The sequence below is a fragment of the Electrophorus electricus genome, chromosome 11, assembly GCF_041902795.1.
Source record: "Electrophorus electricus isolate QZ-2024a chromosome 11, ASM4190279v1, whole genome shotgun sequence".
Classification (NCBI taxonomy): Eukaryota; Metazoa; Chordata; class Actinopteri; order Gymnotiformes; family Gymnotidae; genus Electrophorus; species Electrophorus electricus.
In genome coordinates, this window is record NC_137507.1 from 7,722,942 (window position 1) to 7,735,113 (window position 12,172).

Genomic DNA, 12,172 nt, shown 5'->3' on the forward strand with positions numbered 1-12,172 from the left:
GTGGAATGGTGACTACACAAGGCAGACGAGTGTCTACATGGATGATGTTTTACTAATACTACTGTAACCTCTTCAGTTTAGCTCTGGTTACAGAAACTTGTTCCTCTCCTGGTGTGTCTCTTGGTCATATTCAGAGAATGGAATTAAAACTAATGCTGATTTTGCTGTGAGACTTCTTACTTAGTTGCAATAAAGAGTTGTTCCTTGAGCAAAAACGTCAGCTTCTGGTTGTTCTGCGTTGACTCTTGTCTGTCTGAATGTGAGTCTGGAACCAGTAACCTGCACATTCTGGCTGAGAACATCTCAAATGCATTTCATTAAACTCTTCACTTTTAATCAGTGTATGATGAACTGGAATTTGGCAGTTAATTATTACAGCATTGGCATTATTTAAGGTCTAGTATTCATCTGAGTGTGTGTTCATGAGAAAGTGAGGACCCGGGTGGAACAGAGCAGCGCCTGCACTGTGTTGATGTAGAGCGGGTGGGCGTGGTTAACTCTGGCCCACCCCTCAGCACTCACACCATCTCTGAGCATGTGTAAAAAGGTGGAGTGGAACTCGCTCCCCTCAGCCAGCTCTGGGGAGAAGGCAGCACTCCATTCTGTCATCTTCAGACGATGACTTCTTTGGGCACCCAAGAGATACAGAGACCATGCCTTTGCTGGGACAGGCCCTGCTTCCAGCTGCTCACACACCTGTCAGAAGTGGGAGGGGCTTCTTCAGCAATCCACACTTAATCCAGTTTATTTAACAACTGTTTGCCCAGTTTAGTGTCTAATGGGATTTATTTTCTCTTCTGTCTGTAGAATGATGAATGTTTTCTTCCAAGCAGCCTGAGCTAGTTTATAGCTGTATGAGTGTGTATATATATATATATATATATATATATATATATATATATATATATATATATATATACACACTCATACAGCTATAAACTAGCTCACTATATATGTGTATATATAGTGTGTGTGTGTGTGTGTAGGGGGGAGGAGTCAAGGCACCTGAAGGACAAGGTGCTGCTGTTGACACTGTGCGTTCCACCGGCTCCACGAGAAAGCGAAGGCTGACGACACCAGCGCCATCTGCTCGTATGCCGTGTGCTCTATCAGTGGGTCCTGCGTTAAGGCAGACAAAGACCCTCTCAACCAACCAGCAGCTAACTGCCCTTTACTGTATATATCGCCAACACGTCGTTGCTCAACACGCCACTACTGTTTGACCACTTTTCTGAGGCAGCCCAATGAAAAACACTGCCACCGTTACCTTGGCGTGGACGTCCACGTACTTTTCTGAGTACTCATTAACAAACATGTTGATTCCGGATCGTCTCATGGCCGCCTGTAGAGCAGGCAGATTCATCCATCTCCCCAGGATGGGGGTGAGTTCACGGGCACGCTCCATCTGGAGCATGCACCGGTTTCCCTGGAACAGAAATGCAGCCACGGTCTCATCCCATCACCACGTCAGTGCAGTCACAGGCTCGATGTGAATATACCACACATAAAGACACCGGAAGACAATGGACATCACACTGTCGCGTGATGTGTCCGAATTAAAAGTCACCTTAAAATATAACTAAAAGGCGACTTGTGTCATGTGTCACATTCTCTAACTCCCGCTAGCTCTAACGAACTGTTAGCATGGCTGTTGTGCTTCAGAGAAGCAGTGTGCTAGTTCTGTGGTGTAAATGTGCAGACAGCTCTGCAGGACGTGGTCTGCGAAATGCCCTGGGGCCCCTCGCCCAGCCAGGCTTGCCTTGACAGTGATGCTGACTTCGACGAGAGCCGCCGTGATGGTGAGCTGGGCCGAGTCCTGGCCCAGAGGCCGCAGCTCCCAGGACTGGAAGGGCATGTTGGCATGTGAATCCTGGAGCAGCGTGAAGGCGGAGAAGGAGGCCATCTTAAAGGAGAGGCTGCGCTCCTCGGCCTGGTAGCAGGTCTCGCTAACGCCGTCTGACCGCCACTGCTGGTCTGCAGTCAGAGTAGATCGGGTGGAAGTGAGCACCAAGCAGGGAACAGGACCGTACAAGTCAGGAGACAATACAAGTCTGGGAACAAGACAGTACAGGTCAGGGAACGGGACTGTACAGGTCAGTGTGGTCTGTGACAGTTCCTCAAAAGCAGCTGACAAAATATAATCAGACTTTAAAATGATCTAACTAATCAAACTTCAGCAGTTTAAAAACAGGAGCACTGATCCTTATACATGGCTGTAGCTGTGTCTCCTTCCTTCTCCTGCTCCCATGTCTGTCATATGGGTGTGATATTAGTCAGTTACCAGCAGGGTCCCAGCGCGCCACCTGTGGCTCCTCCAGGAAGACCACAGACTCAGGCAGGCGAACAGTGACCCCTACAGGTGGGGAGGAGTGTGTGCCACTTTCCTCCACTCTCCCTGCAACAGAGCTGTGCACCTGAGACTGCTCGGAGGGGTAAGGGAAAACCAAAAGGCCTGTGTCTAGTAACTGGGAAGATGGCATGCGCACACACACACACACACACACACACACACACACACGGGTTCACCATCCATATCTCCTCAGTTATACACTGAGGACTTTTTCTGATGGTGTGACGTCTTCACCTTTCTCATCTCCCAGCCGTTGACTGTGACAGACTGGGGAGGAAGGTAGAACACATCAAAGTAGAAGACTCCGCCCAGGGGCGTGTACTGGTGCAGATCCACTACATGGACATTGGTGGTGTCACTCACTGACTCTACTGCAGCGGGTGTTGAGTCGGGCTCATCTGGTGAGTGTTAGGGGTTTCAGATTTTAGCCAATGGTGCACTCTGTGTCCAAGAAGGAGCACTTCATCAAATCACATAACTGATGGAATTAGAGAGAGGGACAGACCAACCTGCTCCTTCTCCGGGAAAGGTCGGCCTGTCTGTTACGGTCTCTGTCTGAGCCTCTCTGCCCTGCCCTTGCACACTGGCACTCTAAAACACACACACACCAAAACCATATGACTACTACAACAGCTCCCCAGTGGACGTGGTATGTATTCAGCATATCAAAGCTGAAGACTCACCTTCTTCCCTTGGGTTCTGAGCGACTGAGGTTCGTCCTCGGCATGCTGTGGGTTTCCCCTCTCTTTCCCCTCTACCCTCATCCCTCCATCTTCTGCCACCTCGGGGGTCTGAGCCAGGAGTGTCACTGTGCCCACCTCTATCGCTGCAGGTCTCCTCCCGTGGACTCGTGCATGACGGCTCAGGTCAGACAGGTGGTCGTAGCGCGTGTGCAGCATCCGCACGCCAATGTCACTTGTGACGAGCTGTTTGGGCAACTCAAAGCCCATCCCCACCTCCTTAAACTGATGGCCCTTAAACCTGCAGTAGAACAGCAGACATGGGACAATATAAACATACTTTATCCTAGGAAATGTGAAAAGAATCCAAGTTATCTGTGGGTTAAATAAAGCAAACAGAACTGATGTGGCAATGGTAGCTATTACCAGATGTGGGTAGAGTAGCCAAAAACTACTCAGATAAATGTACTGTTACTTTAAAATAATAATTACTCATGTAGAACTAAAAGTAGTTATTTAAATTATTACTTATGTAAGAAAGTATCTGTTAAAAAGACTACTCAAGCAAAAAAGGCAATAAATTGTATCGATATATCTCAAATATGGACAAATATGTGGTCCTTATTCTTTTTAAAATTACAATGTTTTAATTATTTAAATTGTAATGTTTTAATTTTTAAAAATTCAAATTCTCTCAGGAATTTTACAAGTATATATTACTTATTCATAAATAAGACTGTTACACTTAAAATATATTCAATCTTGAAGATCCCTCTTCCCCACTTCTGTTGGCAGTTCTCCACAGGCCTGCTGTAGCCTACACGACGTGTAAATTTGTTTTAAAGTTTTTTTTCTGTCTAAGTACACAGCTAAAAGCACCTTGGTAGATCACGTCTGCTAAATGTCATACATGTAGGTGTAAATATAATGGAACAAAAACAACAACAACAACTATGGTTGATAGAGGAATTATGAAGACATATTTCGTCACTTACTAGACTATATTTCGCTATATTTGCATGGCAATTAGGTGACCGATTAGTCAGAGCGGCTGGCTAGTTAGGGCCTGCATGTGGTCAAAATAAATATTAATATATAAAATCAATAAGCAACCTGTATAATCTTTATAATCTTGAAAATATGCTTCAATGCATTCCTTGTTTAAGATTTCAGTTTTATTTTATTGTATTTTTCTGCTGCTTGTAGTTTATGGCATTAGCTACATTGCTAGCTAGCTAGCCACTTTTTTCTTAAAATATCACAGATATCGGACCACACTTTACTTTCATATTCCTAATCCACATTACATGATAATCCACATAAGGGTAGAGCACCGATGTCGCACACAGATATGTGAGCTTTTAAAAGAGGATATACTGTGAGTGTAATTTACTGGAGCAAAGCGGTGGCCCTCTGAGCACCTTTAGAGATTTCACTAACTCTCCGACACTCAAGTAAAAGTACATAGTACTGTATTTTAAAACAACTCTTAAAATACGATTTGTTCAGAAAGTTACTTAAGTAAATGTAGCGCCTTACTACCCAACTCTGGCTATAACTATAGGAACAAATGTATTGGGACACCTACACATTACACTTACAAAAGCCTTTGTGGTGTTGCATTATAAATCCACAGGTGTTAATATGGAGTTGGTCCTCCCCCTTGCTGATAGAACAGCTTCTACTCTTCTGGGAAGGCTTTCTACAAAACTTTGGACTGTGTCTGTGGGAAAGAAGACCCTGACGCTGGACAGGAGGGCCTGGCTCGTATTGTCAGTTCTAGTTCACCCCAGAGGTGTTTGATGGGGTTGAGGTCAGAGCTCTGTACAGACCACTCAAACGCTGAGTTGCTTCAGTTCCTAAACGCATCCACATCTCATGGTTAATCCAGGAAGGAACAGATTTCATGAGCTGACTTGTTGCAGTGGGTGCACCCTGTTACAGTACCACACTCAAATTCAGTGACCTCTTCAGAACGACCCGTTCTTTCACAATTTGACTGAATGAAACGCCTGAATTCAGCGATTGAGTTTGTGTCCCAATACTGTTGTCCATACAGTGTATATATAATTATAACACACTATATGCTAATTCAATTGTAAAAAGATTATTATTTTGAATACATATTATATACATTTTAAAATAAATATCTGGATAAAAGCAGGGAAGAGGTAAAAGAAAAACTCTTGACTGGTATAAAGCAAATGTGGAGCTCCACCAACCTGGGGTTTTTGTTGAGGTTAGCCCACAAGCACAGAGTGACATTGTCATCTCGCACTACTGCCTGCATGTTACCCGTCTCTATGTCCGACTGTTCCTTGGCTGACTGAAATGAGAGGACCAACCACAGCCCCCAGTTATTACTTTATACTTTAGATCTGACATGATTTACCTCGGCTCTGACAGTTTATACATCAGCTCTGACACTGTTTACCTCAGCTCTGACAGTTTATACCTCAGCTCTGACAGTTTAAACATCAGCTTTGACACTGTTTACCTCAAATGTCACACTGTTCACTTCAGCTCTGACAGTTTATCTCAGCTGTGACACTGTGAACTTAAGCGCTGACATTTTATGCCTCAGCTCTGACACAGCATGACTGTTGTCGTTCATGTTCAGACCTCGTGGTGGGCTCTTATGGGTCCCCAGTGTTTGTGAGCTTGTACCTTCAGAATCTCCTCAGTGGCCTGCAGCAGTTTGTCATGAATGAGATTCTGTAAAGTCAGACGTGTTTCCTGATACATCTGGGCAACAGAGGGTTCAGGCTCCTCCCTCACAAGAAGATCCAGTTCATCTGTCAGCTAAGCAGGGAACATCCACAGCTGTGTTAGAGACCATCACTCAAACAACTAAAAGACCCATTTACAACCATACACTGACTTTTTCCCATTAGCAGATAATAAATACAGTGCCTTTCAGAAGTATTCAACTCCATTAAAAGTCATCAGATTTTTCTGGATTGCAAATGGCACACAGATTGTTCCAGCCAGTATTTTTATTGCAAACTAATATGCTCTTAAATTCAAAATGCACAGTTACACCGTCATACAATACTTATACAGATGATACAGCATGTCTCAGACAGTAATTTTTGTTAGAGAATATTTTATTACAGAAAACCAATGACACTGTTAAATTAAGGTCAGTCTTTTAAAATAAATGTGATAACACAAAATATCAAAGGTCAATTGAAATTCCTCTTTTAAGGACTTGAATTCTTTTGCAAGGAATTGATCTCAGAAAATTAGATGTACAGTCCATGAAGGCACTGTCAGAGCTAACAGCTGTCTATACATCCAGCTCACATGAAGGATTGCTTTACCCCAAAATACTGAATAATGCTAACAGTGTATGAAAACTAGGGGCTTAGTACCAATATGTAAATAAGCACGGCTGTTCTGGACTACGCCCACTGGCTGTCATTGGCTGATGGGTAGATCAGCATGTTTGGGTGCAGAAATCCTAGAGATAAACCACTGGACCACTTGCCCTCAGAGCCATGGCACACTGCTGCAAGAGTGGCTGAATCTGCCCCACCGGGTCTTCCTTCCACAGACTAATGAAGGCGTTGATTTCCGGCTGCACCGCCGGGTTTGGACTGCCGTCGCACAGCCTGTACCGATCCCACTATGGAGACCCAGGTCAGTGTTCAGAGACAGTCTAATTGTAAAAATGCTAATATCTCATAGCATAATGGACCTGAGCTTGACCCCAAATGGTCCCAGTAAAAGAGACATAATATTTCATTACTATTACTGACAGTGAACTGAAAATATATATAATCTATAATCTGATAATGAACGGTTTATCATTTTAGCAAGTCATCTGGGACCTGCGTATAACTTGAAGCACAACAGTCCCATTTTAGCATAACCTGCTACCTCCCCCAGTATGGCAGTTTGACTTCAGTGAAACCAGTACCTTGGCGCTCTCCCTACAGGCAGCCTCCCATGCCTTAACTGCACTCTGGTTCACCTCCAGCAGATGGCGCAGTTCGTTCAGCTCGTCCTCCCTTCGTTCCCTGTCCTGTCAGTAAGACAGTCACACACATTTATGTGGAGCTCTTTGGAGTCGTGCCGACAAAAATGAGTGGAATATGGAACTGGCCTTTTGTTCGAGCCTTTCTCTTTCCACTCTCTCTCTCTCCTCTCGCTCAGCAATGCATCGAGCTTCCTCTGGCGGGGGTAGGGGGGAGATCATCACACACACGTCAAACGCGAGATTTAGACTTACCCTGGTTTAACGGTGACAGGTCTAAAGGTGCATGTTATGCGAACCGCACTCAGCTACCGACTACATATGAGCTCGTAATCAGACCTTCCTCTTTAAGTCCGATCTCGTCTTCATCCGTTTGCAGCGTCTCCTTCTCGACCTTTCTGGGCTTTGCTCCTTTCCTCTTGGCAGACTTCATCCAGGTATATCAACATGCGTCACGGGCCAGAAGATTAATCAAAGATTGATCAAAGCAGGAAAGCAGCCAGATCAGGTCCGAGCGAGCGCTTACTGTTTAATAACCCCTGACCTATCCCGACGTCTAACCCAACATGCCTCGTACTTTTCGTCCTTCAGTGGCTAATTATGAGAAAGGTGAAAAGCTGAAGATGAATTTGGGAAGGATAGTCACGTCACATCTTAAGAAAAAATGGAAAAGTAAAACATAGCTGAACGGCTGACAAGCATATAGCTACATTAGCAAGAATCACTTAGCTGGGCAGCATTCTAGCTAGCTCGCTTAGCTTGCTGGTGCTGAGGTAACCCAGGTAACTAACGGGTTAATGAGTTTCGCTAACCAGCTCTACGTTAGCTAAGATAGCTAGCATTAGCTAGGTTAGCTAGCGAGCCATGTCCAGCGTTACTTTGTTTTTGCTGAGGTATGGTGAGAATTTCTTTTTTTTTTTTTTTCTTCACAATAATCTCTCATTTTACTCGTTGGCTAAACTGTTAAGAAGATCATCCATATCCAGTAGCCTTAAATGACATAATTTCTAAGAATACTAGGTTATTAAAATCTACTTACCATTCTCTCGACTTCACAGGCGACACTATTTGGCGTCTAATTGCCATGGGAACGGCCCACGCGCTCGCTTAGCTGCCTTTACTCTGCCCTCTTGTGGTCAGTGGCGTAGTAACAACTCGTTTCGCAGTACCTCTTTTACACACAAGATGGCGCTGTTTAACCGTGAATGGTGAGAGAGCGTGCAGCATGTGAGTGGGGGTGGTGGTGATCATTTTTAACGGGCCTTCTTTCCGCCATCAGTTGTAACATTTGCACATTAAATAATTCGTACATTTCACCCTCAAAAGAAAAAAATCTACTTTAATTATTTTTAAAGCATATTTAGGCTGTAACAGGAATTTGCTGAGTGAGTACATTGTAACTGCAGTGCCATTAATATATTTGCAACATAGAAGAAATTATTGAATTGTATTGGGTGTTACACAATTTCTCACATTTTGGGCTTTAAAACAATAATACAATCCTTTAAATGTAATACAATCCTAAAGATTTTGAAAAGAGCTTTTGCAAGTCAACTGCTTCAGGTGTTCTATGATGAACACCTGAAAACCTGGTTCTATGATGAACAACCTGGTTCTATGATGAAGACTTACACCGCAATAGTGTCTGCTCAGCATCCACACAGACGAATGCTGCTGTTTGAACTCCAGGATGTACGTCTAATGGCGGGACTCATCAAATATGTCTGCATTAACCAAATGCAAAAATAAACACTTGTGTTCAATGGCATGTTTTAACATGTCTTTGTGAAAGGCGAGTGTACCCATTAATACATTTTTATTGTTACAAGCTCAACACTTCTATGATGTTAACATGGGGGGGGGGGATTATTGTCTAGGTATTATCTGCGTAATGCCAGCAGATCTATAGATTCATGTAATATAATACATGTTTGTTTACTGTATCTAATTTTGAAATTCAATAAAGTTCTTGAAAGACCCAAAGCCACATCACCAACACTTTCCCAGGTCATGTGCGCCCGCCTGGAGAGAAGGGTGGCGAGGAAACAGAGAGTAGCAGCGGCTGGGATCACATCACGTTCCTCCAGCAGCAGCCGAGCAGCCGTTTATTGAGTTATACGGGGCTGTAATTGCTTCAGCGTGCTCTGGATGACTCCCCCGTAATTGAGGGCTGGCAGCGTGTCTCTCTCTGGACCCAGCGGGTGCCAGGTAGTGGGCAGAGAGACGCACCCCACCCACTCACCCCGTGCCAGCATGCCCGCTCAGCTTCAGGGGCTTCATAATGACTAAGCTATAAAAGAGTGCTATATGCAACGATGCTGCACTGGGGCCATCCGCCTGAGGCTAGCGGATCCTCGCTTGCATCCTTCGGCATTTCTGGATTAGCAAACCCATGTACCTGTTGATGTAGCAACCAAAAATAATTGGACACCTATGGTGGGTGAACCTAAATTAGTGGCAAAAGTTTTTAGCCGCTCTCTGGCCCGTGTTACTGTTCAACTCTAAGTGGGCTGCATTGGTCTGTACTGGCAAATATGAGTAGGATCTTTTTGTTTAGGGAACCCATATGGGATACAGGTGACCAAGTACCTGATTCAGCTTGCCAGCTCTGGGCTAATATCAAACGCTCTTATACCAAGGCTAAGCTCAGAAATGCAGAGCTTGTGTCTAAGGCAGACGATAGAACTTTAGATCTTCAGGTGACAAGCACATATGCTTATGCTACAGTGATTAACGTGTTGACATACAGAGTCATGTAGGTTCAGTGTTTGCAAAGTAGGTGTGTGTATAGGTGCGTGTGTAAGTGCGTGTGTTGGAATGTGTGTTGGTGCGTGTATAGGTGTGTGTGTTGTGTGTGTAGGTGCGTGTGCACAGGTTGGCTTTCTCATCTGCTCACATGGCTCAGATTTGTGATTCACATTCCAACAATCAAACTTTAGCTTCATGTTCTGCACAAACACAAAGGCAGATTTCACCTGTGATTTTAAGTCCACACTGCCAAGCTAATTATTTGAGGCAATTACTAAAAATTTCTCATTTGTCAATGTGACAGCAGCACTACCATTTTTGTCAAGATATTTTCACATTTCATTCAGCCTTTGTTTATCTAAGAGCTGTTTTTATCATTCAGGCTTTTACTCAGAGTAAACATATTAAAATAAACAAACTCTAGACATTACTAGTTGCGTGCCAGGCTGGCGGTAGAAGCTCTCTGACAAGGCCTTCAAACATCTAAGACTATATGATTCATCAGATTGAGATTCACACTCTGTCTTTGTGTTTCTTATGTAAATCTTCCACCATGGATAATGAGTTTCCAGTAAGGCTTCATTAGGGTGAATCAGAACTCTTTCTAATGTGGAAAGCTAGCATGATCATCAATCAGTGAAAATAAACAAACAGCCCCCCTCACAATGGTATGATCCATGCACTTCCATATGAACACACCTAGAAAAGGTGATAACACGCAACACACAAAGCCACAGACAGGGGATCACCCACACACACACTCTCTCACACACACACACACACACACACACACGCAACACACAAAGTCACAGACAGGTGATCACCCCCCCCCACACACACACACACTCACACACACACACATGCACGCATACACACACGCACACACACTCACACTCACACACACACACGCACATATACACACACACGCACGCACGCATACATACACGCATACACACACACACACACGCACATATACACACACACGCACGTACACACACACACACATGCACGCACACATACACACACGCACGTATACACACACACGCACGCATACACACACGCACACACGTATACACACACGCACACTCACACACACGCACGCATACACACACACGCACGCATACACACACGCACGCATACACACACACACACACGCATAGACACACACACGCATACACACACACACGCACACATACACACACACACGCACACATACACACACACACACGCACACATACACACATACACACACACCCACACGCACGCATACACACACACGCGCACACACACGCACACATACGCACACATACACACACGCATACACACACACACAGGCTTGGAGTATCTTATTCATCAACTTTTAACAGGAAGCTTTGTGCTCTGTGGTTATTAATGGAAGGTGAAAAGAAGTGAGTTTTATGTCATGGTGATAAAGTCAAGGTAAATGTGACAAAAATACACTGACACTACAGACCGGAAGAACTGAGTGTTGGGTCCGTTTATGAATATTGGCCCTAAAGTATGATTTGTAGGGTATGATCTGTGTATATGCTCAGACTTCAGAGGCTTGTCACGGTGGCGGCATCACAAACCCGAAAAGAGGCAAGCATCTGTGCATTAACGTGACTGGACCTAACCGGTCCCCCCACGGCTCTAGGGATTGTCCCCCTCTCTGCGTCCCGGAGTGAAAACAAGCCTGTTCCTGGTCACTGGGTTCACGGAGGCCAGTGGACTGGCAGATTGCCAGCGCCACTGGGACCTGCGCATTGGAGCACGGTGGAGCACGACAGAGGAAGGAAGGAAGGTCGCCCCCGCGGTTCGAACACAGACACTCGAGTCACCGGCCAGCGCCTCCGTGCTTCAGGGAAAAGTGTAATACTTAATACGTAGCCGTTTCATTCAATCTGAATACTGGAAAGTACATGGTTACTTTAGGTTCGTTTACAGATGGGGGCTGTGCTCGAGCAGCCTGTCCACAGACTACAACGCTGTTGCGTGATTCCTCGGATGTCACGCGTGCGTGTTGCGCGTGCGCGCACCTGAGCAGCGTGCTGTCAGCGACTTGTCTGCGTTGACCCACTTTACGACATCTAAGTGCACGTCGCGGGCAGCCGCGGGTGTGCGCCTCCCCGTGTCCCTGACCACGGCGTATCTGCTTGATGGAAGGATCCATTCTCGTCCTCTTTTCTTGTGACTGGACATGGGCTCAGTTTAACACAGATAGTGAACATCTTCCAGGCTGGTCGCTCCCAAATATTTCTTGCTGTTAAGTAAAGCGTAATTCGAGAAGGTGCACGCCTTGCCAATACAACTAGCGATCATCGCGGTTTGATGAAAGAAAGAACATCAGTGCTAGTCTGTGCAAATGCAACCCTTTTAGAGAGAGAGAGAGAGAGAGAGAGAGAGAGAGAGAGA

General features: G+C 45.0%; 1 protein-coding gene across 1 annotated transcript; it reads right to left on the minus strand.

The window, feature by feature from the left end:
• Window positions 1-359: 359 nt before the first annotated feature.
• Window positions 360-8,017, minus strand: dnai7 (dynein axonemal intermediate chain 7). Its single transcript, XM_027021593.3, has 14 exons — window positions 7,349-8,017; window positions 7,139-7,206; window positions 6,953-7,057; window positions 6,521-6,658; window positions 5,698-5,832; window positions 5,253-5,356; window positions 3,034-3,331; window positions 2,860-2,941; window positions 2,585-2,748; window positions 2,282-2,465; window positions 1,760-1,974; window positions 1,268-1,426; window positions 1,006-1,119; window positions 360-696 (listed from the first exon to the last, which is right to left on the minus strand). The coding sequence occupies exons 1-14, from the start codon at window positions 7,440-7,442 to the stop codon at window positions 421-423; spliced, it is 2,136 nt and encodes a 711-aa protein (XP_026877394.2). The 5' UTR covers window positions 7,443-8,017; the 3' UTR covers window positions 360-420.
• Between the last annotated feature and the right edge of the window lie 4,155 nt (window positions 8,018-12,172).

Coding starts and splice junctions, on each gene's coding strand:
- dnai7 (XM_027021593.3), bottom strand. CDS start 7,442: ATGAAGTCTGCCAAGAGGAAAGGAGCAAAGCCCAGAAAGGTCGAGAAG. Junction 2,942..3,033: donor TCAGAACCCAAGGGAAGAAG/GTGAGTCTTCAG, acceptor TGTGTGTTTTAG/AGTGCCAGTGTGCAAGGGCA. Junction 2,749..2,859: donor CTTTCCCGGAGAAGGAGCAG/GTTGGTCTGTCC, acceptor AACACTCACCAG/ATGAGCCCGACTCAACACCC.